Raw genomic sequence first — 19,457 nt, 5'->3', positions numbered from 1 at the left:
TCAGTTCCCGAAATTATCATGGAGCAATTTGTCGATAATTTGGGCATGCAGTAGAGTATTGGACCTAATGAAAAAATTACTATTCGAATATAGCCATCCTCCGCTTATCCGATATTGTTTCAGCTCAGTTTTCAAGCTGTGTTGGCATTTTTTATTTATTTATTTTTTCTGTGACATGCAGCTTCCTTGTTCAAAGTTATTTCTGAATTTTACCAATCATAAAAAGGTTACTGTGTGCTGGAAAAACGTAGGACTTCAAGTAATGGGATGTATCGGATTTACCAGCTCGGAAAAAAATCATGATCCAATAGAATGGCATATTCTTCTTTGGAGTAATGTGGCGCACAAGATGGCTTCTGATGTAAGATATCATCCAGGTTTGTGCCCGGGATTTGTAAATTCTACTGAAATGCCACCTTCTTTTTGTAATATGGGTGGACCATACAATCATTACCATTTAGCCCAACTTAGTTGCATTTTAAATAAATACCAATAATATACTGTTAAACAATGCAGTAAGCTACACCCCCGGGAATTGCACCCTTGTTAAACTTCCCATAATCTCCTCCTTTTCTTCTCCCCTCCTCTACCCCCATCCAGAGTTTATCCATTCCATACCAATCCCCCATCCATCAAGCGAAAACGCATAAACTTTGGACTCCAGTGAAGGCAGGTGCTTGTTATTGCATTTGACAAATCTTTGACCTTTGGGTTAGTGGATTATAAGTGGCCCTTTATGTGCTTGCTTTGTTTCAGTAACTGTCATTTTCACTGCTGGTTTTGCAGTTTACACTTGTTATGTCTGAAATGTACGTTTTCATGTCCCGGTAACTAAAGAAAATGGTGCATCTTCATTGATGAATTGACAAAGCAATACTATGACCCTGTATGTCCCCCTCTTACTTTTAGAGGTTTATCATCAGTTAATGAAAGTTATATCTCGGTGTTTAACTCTTCTTTCTGTCTTCTCTGATGATGTGGATTATAAAAGGAACTGTAGAAGGGTTTGTCCCATTTAGAAGGGTTTGTCCCATTCATTAATCTTCTGTATCTTTCCATTTTATGTTCGAAGATAAAACTGTGATTGAAGACTATAAAACGATAAAAAAGCACAATGACCAAATTTCATGTAGGAGGAAGAGCATGTCTAATAATCTTTGCTGTCTGATTGAGTATTTGAGAATCATTTCCGTTTACCACTGCAACGTTTATGACCTGTTTCCTGTGCCTTTATGATGATGGCGATGTTTGATGGAGAAATGGTCGTTTTGGTATTATTAGGTAATAGATTGACCCCTAATAATTACAGTATGTATGTTGTTGAGCTGTGTGCGTTTTGAATAAAATGCTAAGGTAATAGTATCGTTTAGCTATTGTCATTTTATGTGTTGGCTAATGTGAAGTGATTTACATAAGCAGTTAGTAGTAATCAATTATATTGTTACTGAGGGTTGATTATTTTGTGTTTGTGACGTTATTAATTTCAGATTTAATATTGATTTTTATCCTTTAGTTCTTTAAACATCGATTAAATTTGTTCGCGCGCACGTGTGTGTGTGTGTGTGTGTATGTAACGGATGCTGTTAGTTCAAGTGTTAAAGTCAATACATCATTTAACTTGTTAAAGTGTGAAGGGCAATTTGTCAGATCTTTCAAAGGTAGCTTTTACTCTCATTAGCCCCTTCAAGAATCCCGGACCCCGGCTTGATCACTCCATACTTCAGGCACCACCTTGCAATTAGGTCCTATAATTTTCGCTGTTATATTCCCCCATTACACCAGTCATCCGGTGAAGTTGTCAGCTAGGGTTTAACTTGAAGTTATTGTTTAAAAGTGTTGCTATATAGTTAGGAGGCATTATTCTCGCACGTGGAGTCCGGACTCGGGCAAGGCTCGGGCCAGGTGATGGCTTGAGAAGGTGGAAGTGGGTTGTAAGCTGATCCCCCACTGTCAAGGCAAATTTAGGGTCAAAGGTTATCGATATGGTCACAATCAAGAGGTCACAGTTTAGTCAGGCTATCTCGCTGTGTGTTTGACCTTTATACCAGCACGGCCTCTTCGTCTACCTGCACTATTTATTATTATTATTATTATTATTATTATTATTGTGCAAAAGCTTTAAAGAATCGAACGCCCGTGTCCGTGAAAGGAAAAGAAATAAGAAAAAGAATACAATATAACGTAAAATATGCACAAGACAGGAACGTCATCGTAAGTACACCAAAACAGATTTCTCTCTCTCTCTCTCTCTCTCTCTCTCTCTCTCTCTCTCTCTCTCTCTCTCTCTCTCTCTCTCTCTCTCTCTCTCTCTCTCTTTTAGCGTGGTTATAGGCTCACAATATTCTAGGGCTAATATGGAAATAGCCATTAAACTCAGTGTGCCTCAGAAGATCGAAACATAAAATTTTATACCTGGAGGTAAGGCGAGTGCAGTCTGTGTTACCTGCCATATCCTATATTATATAACTGGAAGCTGGAAGGATCCGATGATGCAGTCCCTCAACCCTGATAATGCCGAAACTCGTCGGATAGCCTGTATTCCTTATTTAGCTGTTGAGTGAAATGAATCACATAATTTACTTTGGTATATATATATATATATATATATATATATATATATATATATATATATATATATTTATATATATATATATATATATATATATATGTATATATATATATATATATATATTTATAGGAGTAAATATAAATGAATTAATTTATAAATATGTATATATAATCCATATGATAATATATATATATACACACATACATACATTATATATAAACATATATATATATATATATATATATATATATATATATATATATATATACACACACATGTGTGTGTGTGTGTGTGTGTATTCGTAATTATCATATGGATTGGTTACTGTAGCTGTGTAAATGAATTCATTTATGTCCACTCCTCCAAGAAGTATATTATATATTAACACACTAGTATACTGTATTTAATTTGACATAGAGTAGCTAGGGGTTTTTTCACGCCTCACATTTTCAGTAATATTTCTAAACTTGTGAAATGTTGTTAATTAACATTCCCAACGTCATAGGTTTTCTTTTTTGTTGCAGGACCTTGAGCTGATCTTTGGATCCCTGCGGGGGATGGAAGCGTTATGCTGGTTGCGGGAACCGGCGCTTCGGTCCCTTTGCAAGACGGTCCGCTACGAAAGGCACACGGCGAATGACATCCTTTACTGGTAAGTTGAGAGAATAAATAAATCATTCAAGAATTAAATAAATAAATGTGGAGTTTGGTGGTAAAGGATTTTAAGTGATGGGAAGCATAAGAAAGAGCAGATGGATTTCCAACCTTCATTTCTCTTGCGCAGTATTTTTTGTTTATCACATCTGTTCTGTGCATGACATTCTCTCTCTCTCTCTCTCTCTCTCTCTCTCTCTCTCTCTCTCTCTCTCTCTCTCTCTCTCTCTCTCCTGGCTTAGCTCGCAATTGGACGACCTGCGGTCAGTACTTGAACCAGACGAAGGATGAATGGGCACTATCCCTAAAACATAACATATCTCTGTTGCCCTAAGTAATGAATTATGTACCCAGCTGTTAGTCCACTGCTGTGGGTTTCTTCTGTGCAGCATAGATAGATAAAGCAAAATGTTAAATACTAAATGCGCGCGTTGATTGCTCCTTCAAAAATTTATATGACCAAAACGGGAAGGCCTCGTCGACGGGGTAATCCCCACTCCATTTGGATTAAACTATTTATAAGATCTCTCTCTCTCTCTCTCTCTCTCTCTCTCTCTCTCTCTCTCTCTCTCTCTCTCTCTCTCTCAGACATTAAAACCTTAAAGACTTTTGACGTGTTCATAGGAGGCTTTATGTCGGTCTCATGGTGTCTTTTCACCAGCTTGTCTCTTTTGTCTATTATCCTCCTTAAACTCTTGGATGAATGACGCGTTCTTTTCTGCCACATCTTGAAAATAAAATAATAGACATGTCTGGTTATAAAACTCTTTGAAGTTTGGGCTTTTGAGGATCGATATATATATGTATATATATATATATATATATATATATATATATAATTATAAACAATATATGTTTATAAAACTTTTGAACACACACACATACAGTAATGTATCCATACACAAACACACATTATTTATAAAACTTTTTGAAGGTTATATATATATATATATATATATATATATATATATATATTATATATATATATATATATATATATATATATATATATATATATATATATATATATATAAGCGAATCCCACAGGAAAATGACAGGTAGAATTTCAGTGCAAAGTGATTTCACATTTATTAGCGCATCGTCTGGGCACAAATGAGAACAGATGGAAAGAAGGATACAAAGTAAACATAAAGAACAAGAGTACCAGATGGTCAATTGTCAAAGGGTAATAAACAGAAAGATATTCCAGGATAATCCGGGATTAAGTAGTCACAGACTAAAACCATAGCCCTAACTACAAAAGATGCGAAAGTTTAGCCATACAAAATCCAAAAACAGGTATATGATTGAATACCAGATGGTTAATTGCCAAGGGTAATTTATACATATATATATATATATATATATATATATATATATATATATATATATATATATATATATATATATGATATTAATATATCATTATATATATATTATATTTATAAATATATATATATTTTATATATGTTTGTGTTATATGTGTATGCATGACTTGCCTGCATTAGTGACCATTTATTTTGGAAATGTTTTTATATCGTATAAATATAATGTTAATTCATAGTTGAGAAATGAAAATAGTAAATGTTGTCGACACGTTTGTGAAGGAAAAAAATATGACAATTGGCAGGCTATTAGAAATTCAAGTCTAAATATTAAAGATAAGTTAGTGAGAACAGTCACCTGTCTAAAAAAAAAAATATATGCAGCTTTCAGAGGTCGAAAGACTATTGCCAAGAAAAAGTTTTCTAGTAGGAAAAGGTTCATTGGTAGAACACGAATGTTAATGTTTAAGGATTAGAGATATGTATAGGAGGTTTAGGTTCTTTGAGGAAAACTGTTCTTCCATACTTATCCATAGTAGAGATCGTACTTGTTTATTACTTTTGGCAGGAATAATGTCATTATATTAGCTAGAGTATTTGTACTTCAGTCGACCCATAAACTCCTCAACTAAAAGCGCACTACACGTTCATATTACATCAGTCTACCTTACAAACTTAGCTAGTCATCGTTTTCTCTTACAGGTAAGTCACGTTTTCTTTATGAAAAAGATATCCTAAAGAAATTTGGTTTGTCTGTTTATATTATTAAAAGCGTATAAATACAGTTAACATAATGTTGATAGTTCATTTTCATTACTTATGTAAATTCTCCGTGAAATCCACCTATCACACCCTCAATAAGAATGGCGGAATTTCTCAGAGGACTTTTGCGTCGCAACTCGCATGGCGTTGAGGTGATGATGAAGATGACTTGTGAAGAAATGTATGGTAATGTTTTCTTTGAAAAATAAGAAAGATAAAAGAAGAAAGTTTCACGCTGTCACATCTATTTCGTATCGTTATTATTATTCATATGCAATTGTAGAAATGTAGGGAATTAATATGCTTCTTCGTTTCACAGTATTAATTTTACCTTTTATCACTACAGCAGAATGTAATATATTCAGTGGTATATGGTATAAAATCGCCTTTTACGTCTACGAGGTTATTGAAACCTGCATGTATCTGGTTGCATTCCGCATTCTGATGTTTGACGTTCCTGTACACTACATAAGAAACCATAGAAAACGTTTTTTGCTTTTTATAGAAAACGATGCATTATGGTAAACTACTTCGTTTTTTCTGACATGCATTACATGTGTTAGTTTTTTTTATTTACCAAAAATTTGATAGTAAATCATACAAATTATATGTGAGTGTATGGAAGTGGTTGGGTTATCCGTAGAGGATGTGTATAATTTGTTTGGAGGCATTAGAAGCTAATTTGGTGAAAACAAAGCTTGTATTAGAATACGCATAAAGGGAAATGACTGGGTCATTATAAAATGGAATCTCGGGAATCGTTTGTTGTGCCTCTATGATTGTTTCATGTTCTTTTGTTTTAAATGAAATTATAACAGAAGTCAGGAAAAGACAGATGTAGGTTTACGTCCGAGGAATAATGGAAAGGGTATTTAGTGAATGAATTTGAACATTCAGCTGTTGCACACAACATTTGCAACCCCCTCTTTTTTTTTTTTTTTTTTTTTCTCAGAAACTGACATCCAAATTTCTTGTCCTTTCCCTGATTTTTCTCCTCACCCTACGTACAAATATATTAAATAGAAATGGAAACGGAAAAAATGTTGATGGGCTCTTGTCAAGTGAATCGGTGATAAATAGCTTTTTGCTATAGGAAAATGTTGCTTCACTTTTGCTGTTTCCCATTCTCGTGGATTTTGTAAGGGAAAAAAGTGGTGGGAGATGGAGGAAAAGGTTCTGATTGAAGTAATGACAGAAGTTTGACAGACTTTGACCATGCAGATGACGCTGTTTTAATCAGCAAAACATCATAACATTTATAATAGTTGCTTAATAGACTATCATATATCAAGATAGGTAGAACTCGGAATAGATCTAAGAAAATCATGAATAATGAGGATATTGTTCACAAAGGGACGAGTTAACAATAAATGGCGAAAGGATTATTGACGATGGATATTTCAAATATTTTAGGTAGAATTTAGTGAAAGACTTAACAAGGCAAATCAGACAAGGAACAGGCAGAATAAGACTTGGAAAACCAATCAGATGAAACAGTAAACGAAAATAAGATTATTAATAACTTTAGCACGATCTATATTTCTATACGGACGTGAATCATGTAACAATGAAACTACATCTAAGAGGTTTTGTTGATTCGAGAGGAAATCATTAAGAAGAGTATCAGGAGTCAGACGGCAGGATAGAGTTCGAAATGATAACAAAATTTAAAGTACAGAAGTTCCATAAGTAAGTGATTTAAATGATGAAAGGGAGATGGAGGTTACTTGGACATGTCATTCGCACGGCCCCTTAGTAAACAGTACTTCTTAGTGTCAGCTGTGTTCCTGTGGGCACCAGAAGAGTTGGAAGACCCGGACCTACTGGAATGAGAACTGTGATACTGTACAGGAGGCTTGGGATTTGTAGAAGATAAAACACAGAAAGGACATCAGCGTAAAGTTTCGTGGAGTTGGAGTTTGACAGAAACTGCAAACGCTAATGGAATAGTTTGAAAGAAGATATTTATGAGAAAGAGTAAAGTTATAAATGCATATGGAAACCAGGAAGATGAAATGATGAATGTTTTGTGATTGGTGGAATAATGGAAGCGTTTGAGTAGTATAGGCATTTCGGGAATAAATGGAATGGACAATAGTAGGATGAAAGTGAGTTAAGTTATAGAAAATGTGTAGCAGGAAGGCAGCAGGATGTGTACAAAGGACTTGGAATGAAGTCGAAGTGTCACAGGAAGCCTTGAGGGGAATATTTGAAGGAATCGGTGAACAAGCTCCTCTTTATGGAATTGTGAGTGAAATAAAACAATACTGAAGCTGTTGAAATCAATTGTTTGTGTAGTATGTCTTGCTTGAGAAGACCAGAAAGTGTGAGAAATAGGTAGTTGTTTAGAAAAAGTGTTAAAAATGTTAGTGTAGACCAGACTTTTGATTTGGGTTGGTGGTGTGAAAGAATAGATTTAATGAAAAGTGAGTATAATTCGGAAGTGTTTTCAAGAGGAGGAGAGTAATATCTTGAGAGGGCTAAGCAGATGGAGTGAATGAGGTTACTGTAACACAAGGCCCTCTTCAGAAATCGAGAGTGCATGAAAGATGGAGGTGAATGATTCAGTGTGTGAAGGAGTTTGACATGCTGCTTATGAACCTCGTATGAAGATGGATGGAGCAACTGATGTTATGGAAGTTTTCCCCCCACTGGTTCCTCCATGTCTCAGTTAAAAATATTTGTGGGGTAGTGACCGGTGTGTTGTTTTTCTCTGGAGCACCGCATCTTTCATGGAAAATGGCGTAATATACACACATACATACATACACACACACACACACACACACACACATATATATATATATATATATATATATATATATATATATATATATATATATATACATATACATACATATATATACATGTATATGTGTGTGTGCGTGCGTGCGTGTGTACAACACGTTTCATGCAATGGCACGTATATTGCAAGCGATTTTTGTGCATTACTTTGCTTGAGATTAAGCAAAAAGTTGTAGCATTTTTATAAGATTAACCATCAGAAAATAATTTCATGAATATGAATTTTCAGGGGAACCGGATAACTATAGAGCCCTAATTGAAATGAACATTAAAATTTGAGGATGACTGATAAAAATGTATCCCCTTTCCTTTCATATTATCAGTCTCTACATGGTGCTGCCACCTAGAGGGAAAGTCTGCGAGCAATACGCGTGACGTAGTTGCCACTTCTTCCAATAGATGGCAGTGTTGTCACTTTTCCTTCCGACTTGAGTTCAAGTCTTTCGTCTTAGGATTTTTTATAGGTTATATTCAAGGCCGGATGTCATTTGTAGAGTATGTAGGCGTTACATTGGCAGTTTTTGTATCGATGCAACATCCCCCGCCTCCAGCAATCACGTGTTTGTTCGTTAGTTCGCATGCGGGGTATCGGGTACAGAGAAGCAGCAGGTGAATACACTCGATCACGAAGATTTAGACAGAGATGAGATCATTGCGACCTCCAGCCTTTTATGTATTTTTTTCGGTTCTTATAATTTCCCAACCGCAGCGTGTTGTAATAATATTACATCTTTCTCGTGGACCGTGCTGCTGAATGTCACACATCAAAGAACTGTGCATCATTACATCTTCCAACCTTGCCCCGTGGTTGCATCTTCCAGCCTTCCCTTTTGTTGATGCTGGCGCAGCGCTCGCCGGCAATCCATTTTTGATAATCCCATGACATATTCAGTATTTTTAACGTGTCACTTCTAGGATACTGTGGAAAATAGCTCGAAAAGTACGTCCATTATTTACGAACCTAGCCGTGTGGTCCTGTGTACCGAATGCTTTTTTTTTTATATGGAAGTAATCCCAGCATAAAACTGGTTTTGCTGTAAAGAAATGTCGTTTCGTGATTTATATACAGTTGGTAACTATGGTAGGTCTAGCTTTCTTATCTTATGATAAAAAACATACTGGTGCCGTTGCATTGAATATTGTCCCAATTCTCTCTCTCTCTCTCTCTCTCTCTCTCTCTCTCTCTCTCTCTCTCTCTCTCTCTCTCTCTCTCACACACACACACACCAAGAAGGTCCGCGCTCTCTTACCTAGCTGCGTTCGTAGGTATATCTTTACGACATCATTAGCATAGGTTACTTTTCTCCCATAAACAAAAACCAGAGGTATTCTTCAGACTTTCATAGCAATTACTTTCGTTTCGTAATAAGTTTCTTGATTCATGTGGAATATTTGTTATTTATGTGCACAATCCATGCCACTTTTTCTATGTGGTATCAGAGCAATATTGTAACCAGGTACCCAGTTTGGGACAAACATCCCAGTTAATGTTTTATATATCTTTTGTTAAGAAGTATATTTAGGTCCTTGATGATCTAAAGAAAATAGTGTGTTTTTGAGAGAGAGAGAGAGAGAGAGAGAGAGAGAGAGAGAGAGAGAGAGAGAGAGAGAGAGAGAGAGACTTATCCATCTTATGAAAATCATGTAAGAATAAAATCTCAGTTTAATAATCGATACAAGAAACAAGAAGTAAGCCCAAATGAGTAACGTCTGATGTAAGATAAATTGCTAAAATTCCCATCCAGGTGTTTCTTTTCTTCCACAGGTAGAACAGTAAATATTTAAGCTAGGAAAGGAAAGCAAGGACGTGAGGATAGACCTTAATGTCAATAGGAAATCCTCTTGTATTTATTCCCAGAGGTTAGGAGGAAGCTATTTCTGGGAGGCGGAAGCTGACTCTGAAGCCTATAATCCAGACGTATTTTAGTGTTTGTTTTCAATGCGTATATATGAAGAGGATTAGTCAGCTATTTTTCTTGCCGTAAAATACGACTTGGCGGTGTTGTTATTGTGTCGTGATTGTTGTATTTCAGTTATAGTTGTTGATTGTTTGTTAGCTTCTGAAGACAAAATGATAAAAAGCGTTCAATAGATAATCTGCCGGTTCGTGTAAGTGAGAAGTATTAGCTTAATTTTAAAATGTATAGTATAAGATACGGCATGCTAAGAATTTAATAATGAAAGCATAGTAAAATTATTTAAGCATCTTGACATGCCTTTACAGCACGTTGTGCTAAAGGCCCAGAATAACTCAAATATTTTCTGATGAATTGTAGATAAAATTAATCCGATTTCAATGGAATTTGAATACAGTTAGTCAATTAGCATTTGCGGGATTTTATATATAAAAAATCAAACAACATCTGATATACTTTACATGAGGATTTCAAATAAATACAAGCTGATGAACTTGATCAAGTAACATCTTGCATGCTTTGAATAAAATCAATCAGATATTTACTAGATCTTCAGTCAGTTTAATCAAATAACATATGATTGATTTTCAAGGAAAAGTAGTAAAATAGCACCTGGTAGTCGATGGTGGAAAATGTAATAATTTATTTTGGACTATGTAACCTGTGAAGCTTTTTACACAGTCTGGTGTGGTGTTCTTATTTAGGTATATGAAAATATCAGGGGAAGTATTGTATAACGAATGAACTCGTTGTATTATAAATTTAGTTTCTTGATTTTTCCACTCTTACTGTCATTAGAGCATTCAGACCAAAAATATTTGTAGAATATAAAGTTACAATGATTTGGATATAGTTATTTCCAGTGCCTTTTGACTTTGAGTTTTAATTCACTAATGCCGTTGTCGTAGGTTTGTTGTAAATTTCCTGCAATCTTTTTTTTTAGAGGCGTTTGATTATGAGTTTGTCTTAAGATTTGAAACCTGGTCGATGTTGTTTAGTTGTTAAGTGCGCCAAAGCCAGATGGTTAATTTCTCCTCTCATTATCCAGTCAGTGCAATAAAGGTTCAGTTTCAGTGCGGAAGAAACCTTACCTTTATGGGGAAGGCCGACGTAACAGGCAGGTTAATGCCCCCATCTAGGAAGAAAAAAAAATCGATAAAATTTCGTTCCGTTTTTATATTAAGTAAAAACTCAGTTCTTGTCCATAAAACATGAAGTTCTTATGCTTGAAGGAATCTATACGTCTGCAACAAAGCCAGAATGATTAAAACACACTGCATTAATTTAAAGATAAATAATGGTAATGAATTTTTTAGAAACAGAACTTATCCCCGTTTTTTCGAGGGGACCTTCAGTTTGGCCCTGGTATTCCGTCTTTTATTTTGTTATATTGTAAGTGGAGAAGAAAATAGAAAAAAATGCATTTAATGAAGTTTTCTTTCAAGTGAGATGGGGTCTGTCTGTAAAACCGATATTTATCATACGGCTAGTGGAATACGGGAGACAAACAGGGATCCCGGGTTCTGTTAGAGGTGTGTGTGTATACACACACACACACACACACACACACACACACACACACACACACACACACACACACACACACACACCTCTAATAGAGCCTTCGATCCGATTATAAAAACGTTATCGAATGACTTTTTTCCTGCATTGGAAGTGCGCAGGTGTATGTGAGAAGGAAAACCTACCCTTTTATAGACAAAATTTTCTGTCTTAGCCATTGATTGTTCGGTGATTGGTACTAACCTAATAAATACTTGAAATGACACATGATGATTGATATATACAGTATATATATATGTGTGTGTGTATATATGTATATATATATATATATATATATATATATATATATATATATATATATATATATATATATATATATATATATATATATATCAATCATCATGTGTCATTTCAAGTATTTATTAGGTTAGTACCAGCTCCGAACAATCAATGGCTACGATGGAAAATTTTGTCTATAAAAGGGTAGGTTTTCCTTCTCACATACACCTGCGCATTTCCAATGCAGGAAAAAAGCCATTCGAGAACTTTTTTAGAATCGGATCGAAGGCCCGAGTGAGTCATCGACATGCTTTGGTAAGAGATAGAGTAAGATCAAAGCATTTAAAGCGGAAGCATGCATTCTTTGCTTTCATTGTGTGTGTGTGCGCGTGCATTGGCAATACGGGAAACTGTTAAATAGGTTGCGTTAAAGCTGCGTGCCAGTGTGCGTGCGTCCGTCATTTTTCGTAAGTTGGTTAGGGCGTGTTGCTTCTGCACCGGGAACCTGAGCAATGTAGCTTTATGCCTGAATATAGAAGTGCTGCCTGTTGTCCTGCCGGTAACTGCTTGGTTTCCATGCGTCTTGCCAGAAGTTAAAAGGGCCGATATTTACGTACAAGGCTTGTAGAGGGCGGTAACTTCCAGCCGAACAGGGTGTGGGAAAATGTTAAGGAAACGGAAGAAAACTTCGCCCCGCAGAGTTTCCCGAGATGAAGGCACTGTTTTTGTCGGTAAATATTCTGTAGTTCACCTCAGAATGTATTTGGTAGGCAGAGTCGCACCAATGGTGGTTATGGTGTTGAGAATGTCATTTGAAAATTTTGGAATGTTTTTGGTTTGAAAGATTTAATTATATTAGTTAGTAGTGGCAGCTCCATCGTCTGTCTTTTACTTGAAATTTTAAATGTATGTTTATTGCATATTGTAAGGTCATTGTAGGCTCAGGTTCTCTGTGTATGTTTTTTCTGTAAGTGACCGACCATATTATGATTAAATGTAGAAAATCAACCCTCACGTTAATCAAAGGCTCATCAAGCCTTGAAAAACAGTAAGGGGAGATACTGAGATTTTCTACAGTCCCCTATAGGAATATTAGGGTGATAAACCTCAGTGAGACATGTTATTAATGGGTAGTAGTTTAAATGCTTTTTCAAAAGTTTCCCTTACAGATTGCAACATCGCACCATTATAGGTCATGATCTTCGTTGCGCTTATTGCTAACGGATGTAATTTTAGTATACAGTGTATATCTATTGTTAGGAAGCAGGAATCGTAATGATGGAACCTAAATAATAAAAACTTCATGTTTTGCCAAGATGATAACAATTATAATGACGGTGGTAATTATGAAATTATTAATGGCTGAAATAAGTGTTATGACAATGACAGTAGTGAAGAAGATAATTTTGGCACTTGATATGTTCAAGCGTATGAAATTTTAATTTATATTAAATGAATTTTATGCGTGTAATTACGTTTTTTACTGGGTGCTTGCTGGATATGTCTTTACCATATTTGCATGCGCTATACATACACACATTAATAATATTATTCGTGCGTCTTTCGCGATGGAGATTGGGAGAGAAAGAGAGGTGCATATTTTTACTACCCTCAGATGAAGCTGGGTGATGATTATGACTCACACTTCATGTATGTCTTTGTGTTATATTATTATCATTAAAGTTGATGAGGTGCATCGGTACAACACGCAGCTAGGTGTTATTCACAGGTGTGCGTGTATGTGTGTGTGTGTGTGTTTTCGGCCCATGATAAACCCTTTTACGTGTGAGTTATGTTTTTTTTTTCAGCCGTCCAGTATTGGGTCGAACAGTAGCCTTTGAAAAGGGATACGTTTGTTGCCTTTAAACGGGATAAACAAGTACACTGTATTGGTGGATGTATTTGTTTTTTTTTTCTTTGTTATTTATGCACTTACTTGTCCGATGAATATACAGTTTGATTATGTTGTTTATATTTTTTACCTTAAAGCTCTATTGTACGATTTCCAAAATAGTTTGTGATCCAGTATTTGGGCATGGGATATTATAGGCTAAGTTTAAACTTCAAATAAATGGGATCTTTGCTAAAAGAAAATTTATGTGATCCTAGTGCACCGTTTAAAGAATCTGGTAAGAATTTTTATCTGTAGGTCTCGAGGCTTTGCAAAGTGCCTATTCGCTGCCGAAATATATGGACGAGGCTGTCGGCCTTGTGTGGGTAGGGGGTCTGGGTCGGTCGCTCCTTTCCTTTATCGATCGAAGGAGAACGAATTCCGGTGTGTTTGGGTTAAGGGAGGCGGAGGGGGGTGGGGTTGGAAGACTAGTTAAGGTAGGGGTTGTTGGTGTTAGTGGCACAGACGTCCGTCTTCATGCTCGAAAAAGATTCATCCCTCAGAACTGCACTTCATGTTTTCCATTTACTGCTGATGAAAGAGATAGGTGGTATGGTGTTTTTCAAGATGAGGAAGTTGGGGTATTTTCCTCGCTGAATAGATCGATACCGGCAAAACGCCCGGGTCTGATTCGGATAGTGCAAAATACTGTAAGAGTTGTGATGGTGTTGTTAACGGGCAAAACACCCCAAATCCAGCGTGGGTAATAGGGGTGGTGATCAGGTTATGATGTTAATGGGTGACACAGCCCAGATCAGCTACGAAAATGTAAGGAAACTGTAGAGAGAGAGAGAGAGAGAGAGAGAGAGAGAGAGAGAGAGAGAGAGAGAGAGAGAGAGAGAGAGAGATAATGTTATTAATGGAATTGTCTTCTGGGATGATTACAAACCTTCCGTGTATAACTGAGGAGGATACAACTCTGAAAATATGATTTCATCTGAACCAGATTTTATTTAGAGCTCAGCTCCATCAGAAAACGGAAGATGTTTAGTGCAACAGCAGAGTATAAAAACTGATATAAACCCAAGGAAAGAGAAGACATCATTATATATTAAGTACTAAAGGAAATAGGGAATGCTGATTGCGAATGTCCTTTGTGATGATGGAAGTGGTTAAAAGATAGAATAATTATTTACTATTATTTCAGTTGGAAATACAGACATGATTTCGACCTGCTCCATACTTTTTTTTATTTACGTTTTACACAGATTGCTTAAATAGTCTTTGATAAGATTAAAGTATATTGTTCATGAAATCAAATCATTTAGTGGCTTACAGATTGCCATATCTTCACTTGATCTTCTTTTACTTTTCATTCTCTCTCTCTCTCTCTCTCTCTCTCTCTCTCTCTCTCTCTCTCTCTCTCTCTCTCTCTCTCTCTCTCTCTCCTGCCATGACTTCGCTAACATCCTCAACTTCACTTAGCTCTACGACCTCATCAACAAATCTGGAAAAAGAAAATATCCTGCTTACACGACCTCCCTACTGAGTTTCAAGTGACTTTGCATATGTGATAGCTCATGGAAATAAATTCGCAAGAAGTCTCATGTTTTATGGAAAGCTTCGGAGGACGAAATCCTGAGACCTTCATAAGTAGGTGGCAGCGAATTTTGGCGCTGCCCCTCTGAATTTACTTATGTGGTATGGTTTGCGTGATGGTGGTAGAATTTGGCACTGAGCAGTGCTTGGAATATTTAGCCATTAGTCGTGAATATTTGTGAAGACCAAACCCATTGCTGTTATGCTTGGATATTTGAGTAGTGCTTGTTTGATCATGCTGTAAGTACACTTACACATGCACACGTACATTATGTGTATATATATATATATATATATATATATATATATATATATATATATATATGTATATGTATATATATATATATATATATATATATATATATATATATATATATATATATATATATATATATATATATATATATATATATATATATATATATATATATATATGTATACACACACATATACGTACAGAGATTATTGCCTGATTATTATCCCACTGGGGCGTGGGGAATTACCCCCTCGAGGCCCTCCCATGTGTGGACTTAGGTACTGCTAAATGCAATTATTGAGAGAGAGAGAGAGAGGTTGGGGGTGCATTTGAAATGTAACCACAAATTACGGCTTGTACGGTGGAAACTCCTTACTAGATATTCTTTCAAATTTTTGACCTAGAGATATCACTTGAGACTGCTGTCTTCTTTGAAATGCACGATTATAAAGTGTAAATGCAACTAATTAAAATATTTCATACGATCAGACTGGCCATGGAATAGGCGTGGGGTTTATTGTGATCCGTAAATCAGACTCCTAAGGTCTGTTTCAAACTTCAGTATTTATTATTTACTCCATAGACATAACACTTTCATAAGGTAAGGAAATGTTAGACTTGAAGATTGTGTTCAGCATCATAGATCCATGAGGATAACATACCAGATCTTGACAGTATTTCTACTTATTATTTTTTTGGCAACATTTTGCGAAGGATTAGAATTGCTTTGGCAACATCCAAAAAGAATTGGGAAGGATGAAGAACGGGGTCAAGCCCCAGAGGGGAATGGGGGAATGATCTAAACGCTTATTAAAAGAAGGGAGGGTAAAATATTAATGAAGACAGACGTTGCAAGTTGGGTCTGCAATTCCTAATTGAACGTTTCCTTTAATATAAAATATAATTGAACAAAACCTTCTTATTTTTAATGCTTTTTTTAACAAGATTGTTGTCGTTTTTAGGTGAGAAGTCAGGGATTTTTAAGAATTGGAGTGAGGATAAACTCGTCTTTTTTATATAATTTTAAAAATGCTGAATATTGCAGTTATCATGATGGTGAATTCATAGGAAGAAAACCATAAGTTATTTTAGAACATCGCATTTATTACCTTATATGTGGTTGGGACTCCTTTAGACCCTTTTATTATTCTACGGTTTCATAGGCTTACCCATCCCCCTCCTTTATACAGTCTTCCTCACTTGCTGAAAGAAGAAGAGAGTTGAACTTTACAATAAGTGACATTAAAGGTAATATTGTGTCATTTGTATTTTTTTCCATCATTATGTGATTTGATATCAGCCGGAGATTCAAAAGGAAGAACTTATATAAAACATAATTCATTCCGGCATTATTTCATTTGCCTATTTAATTTGAGATGCCTAACCTAATTGACCCCTCTACGTCAGTTGGCTCTCGGATTGATAGCAATTGGTGGATGTTATTAGACGATACATTTGAAGTGGGCAAAGCGAGCCATTAAGCGCCACCTGCAAGTCGATGCCTTCATAGCTTAATATAGTCTTGATGGACGGCCGAGTATAGCCGTAATAGATTGCTGGTTATGTTCTTAATACACAGCCGATTACAGCTGAGTATAGAGTTTGGAGGTTGGGGACTGCAGCCATGTTTAGTCTTGGAAAATGGAAAGGCGTAGGTGTGAAGACCGATAGCTTATTATAGGTGGGTATAAGATTTTTTAGACGATTAATTGATCTGTCAAGCTTCCAATATAAATTTACTTTCTCTCACTTTGTTTTGTAATTTTGCTCACAAAGTGATGTTTGAAAATTTGGAAAATGAACTCCCACCGACTCGTCCGTTCTGTAGCATATCTTTTAGGGATCCCAGTATGGACCTGGCCAAGTCTACTTCAAGGCTGAATACCGGTATGCTCTGAAGGTTTTGCTTGAACTTTTCTAGGGAGCTCATTTGAATAAAATAGAACTTATCCGTCCCTCGTAGGGGTGTGTAGTGCCGTCACTCGGTACACTGTAGGCATTACTTAAGGTTCTTTGCAATGTCCCTTCGGCCCCTAGCTGCAACTCCTTTCGCTCCTTTTACTGCTTCTCCGTTCGTATTCTCTTTCTTCCATCTCGCTTTCCATTTTCTCCTAACAGTTGATTCATAGTACAACTGCGAGGTTTTCCTCCTGGTACACCTGCAAAACTTTTTACTCTCAATTTTCCCTTCAGGGCTGAATAACCTCATAGGCCCCAGTGATTGACCTTTGGCCTAAATGTTATATTCCATTCCATTATCCTTTTTTTTTTTTTGGCAAAATGCTCTTCACATCTGAGAAAATTTTTCACATTCGTGCCTTGTTGATAAGAGTAACATCAATGGCTTTCCGTCTTGAACTATGTAACTCCTCAGTGGTTCACTGCCCTCTGTTTGCTTTACAGATATAACTTTGGGCATTGCCCTCGAGGAAGCACTCTCTAATGTATGCCGCCTCCACTCTTGCCCTCGTAAACTCGAGGCTTCGCATTCCCAGTATTGTTAGTGGTCATAAAACCGAAGTCCGCCGGTGTGATGAGATGTTCACACTATTTAGTTCCAGAATTAGTTATTCTTGACATTCCTCAGTTTCCTGAATCGTTATTGAGCCACTGGTTTCTTTAGGATAGCCGTATTTGTCTTGGTCTTTTTACTATAAAAATAAAAAGCTGGGAATAGTTTGTGTAGACAGCTAAGCATGGGTATAGTGTATAATATTTCTGGGAACTGAATGTGACCAGTAAAGACAACCGAAGTAGTTATGGGTAATTCTAAGTTGGGCATAGGTTAGCACAAATTTGATAGGCCAGTCGAGAACACCTTAACTGGATATACATTTGTCTGAATAGATGTCGTGAATAGTCTTACTTTTGATCGTTGCTTATTTAACCCGTAATTGCAGGACTATCGTGCCTGCGGTGGGAATATTATCTGGTGATGTAGATTAGGATAATGATTTACTTAAGGCTTATATTTCAGAATGCTTTAGTGGCATCATTAGCGTAGACGAGCATAGGACTCTCTCTCTCTCTCTCTCTCTCTCTCTCTCTCTCTCTCTCTCTCTCTCTCTCTCAAAAGTATATAAAGTCAACAGGATAGATCTCTCGAAATATTCATTCCTTAGACTCCGGCGAATTATTTGAGATTTGAGTAGGATTTAAGCTTCTGGATGACCCCCGCCCCCCAAAACTTACTCACCCGCACCCTCCCTCAAATGATTTCAGTTATGAGTCAAGAACAGCGGCATTTACGAAAATTCATCAGAATTCCTTAGAACATTCACGAAACATAATTTTCCACCCCTCGGAAATTGGGTTAAAGTAGACCTTTTTATTTAAATGTCAATTTGTTAAAGGAATATACTGCGTAATCAGTACTCTCGATAAAGGTATTTTTTTTAATTACAGATACGTCTGTCCTGCAATGCGTTAAAGAAGTCCCGAAACACTGTTAAGAGATAACGGAGTTATTGCGATGCATTTGTCTTCTTTCCCTATCAAAATACTAAAGTTACACTATTTCACTATCCTCATCAAAAACTTAACTGATATGCAAAGTTGTCAAGTTGGTATTACTGCATCGCTTTAGACGTTTAGTTGTTACAGAGTCCCAGGGAAAGTGTCTCATGAAGCATGTGTTTGTGTGGAAGTGTGTATGTGGGTGTGTCTGTTCTTGTGTAAGTGTTCCATTCCCTCCAAACACGTAATCATTACGGGATGGGTAGTTGTAATCATGGAAATGGAATCCAATATCCATTCCTGTTATTATGCTATCAGTGTCTCCTTCGCCTCCCAAAGGATAGGAGAGATCCCTTTATCATTTTGTCACTGGGGCTGATCGGATTAGAATAGCAAGTGGGGGCCTGCACCTTTTTTTTTTCGGCAATTTTCCAGCCTGCCATAGTAGTGATCACGCTGGGTTGTATGTGTTGGTGGGTGTGTA

The 19,457-nt window shown here is 36.4% G+C and overlaps 1 protein-coding gene across 1 annotated transcript in view; it reads left to right on the top strand.

Annotated features, from left to right (window-relative positions):
• LOC136854613 (rap guanine nucleotide exchange factor 6-like) overlaps positions 1–19,457 on the top strand; it is a 420,706-nt gene that overhangs the window by 366,009 nt on the left and 35,240 nt on the right. The window contains exon 3 of the mRNA XM_067131135.1: positions 3,094–3,221. Within this exon, the coding sequence (XP_066987236.1) occupies positions 3,094–3,221 (128 nt within the window). The remainder of the gene's footprint in view (positions 1–3,093; positions 3,222–19,457) is intronic.

This window comes from Macrobrachium rosenbergii, chromosome 29, assembly GCF_040412425.1.
Source record: "Macrobrachium rosenbergii isolate ZJJX-2024 chromosome 29, ASM4041242v1, whole genome shotgun sequence".
NCBI classification, from domain to species: domain Eukaryota; kingdom Metazoa; phylum Arthropoda; class Malacostraca; order Decapoda; family Palaemonidae; genus Macrobrachium; species Macrobrachium rosenbergii.
Note: the sequence above shows the minus strand (reverse complement) of the source record. Positions and strands in the feature narration are given on the sequence as shown.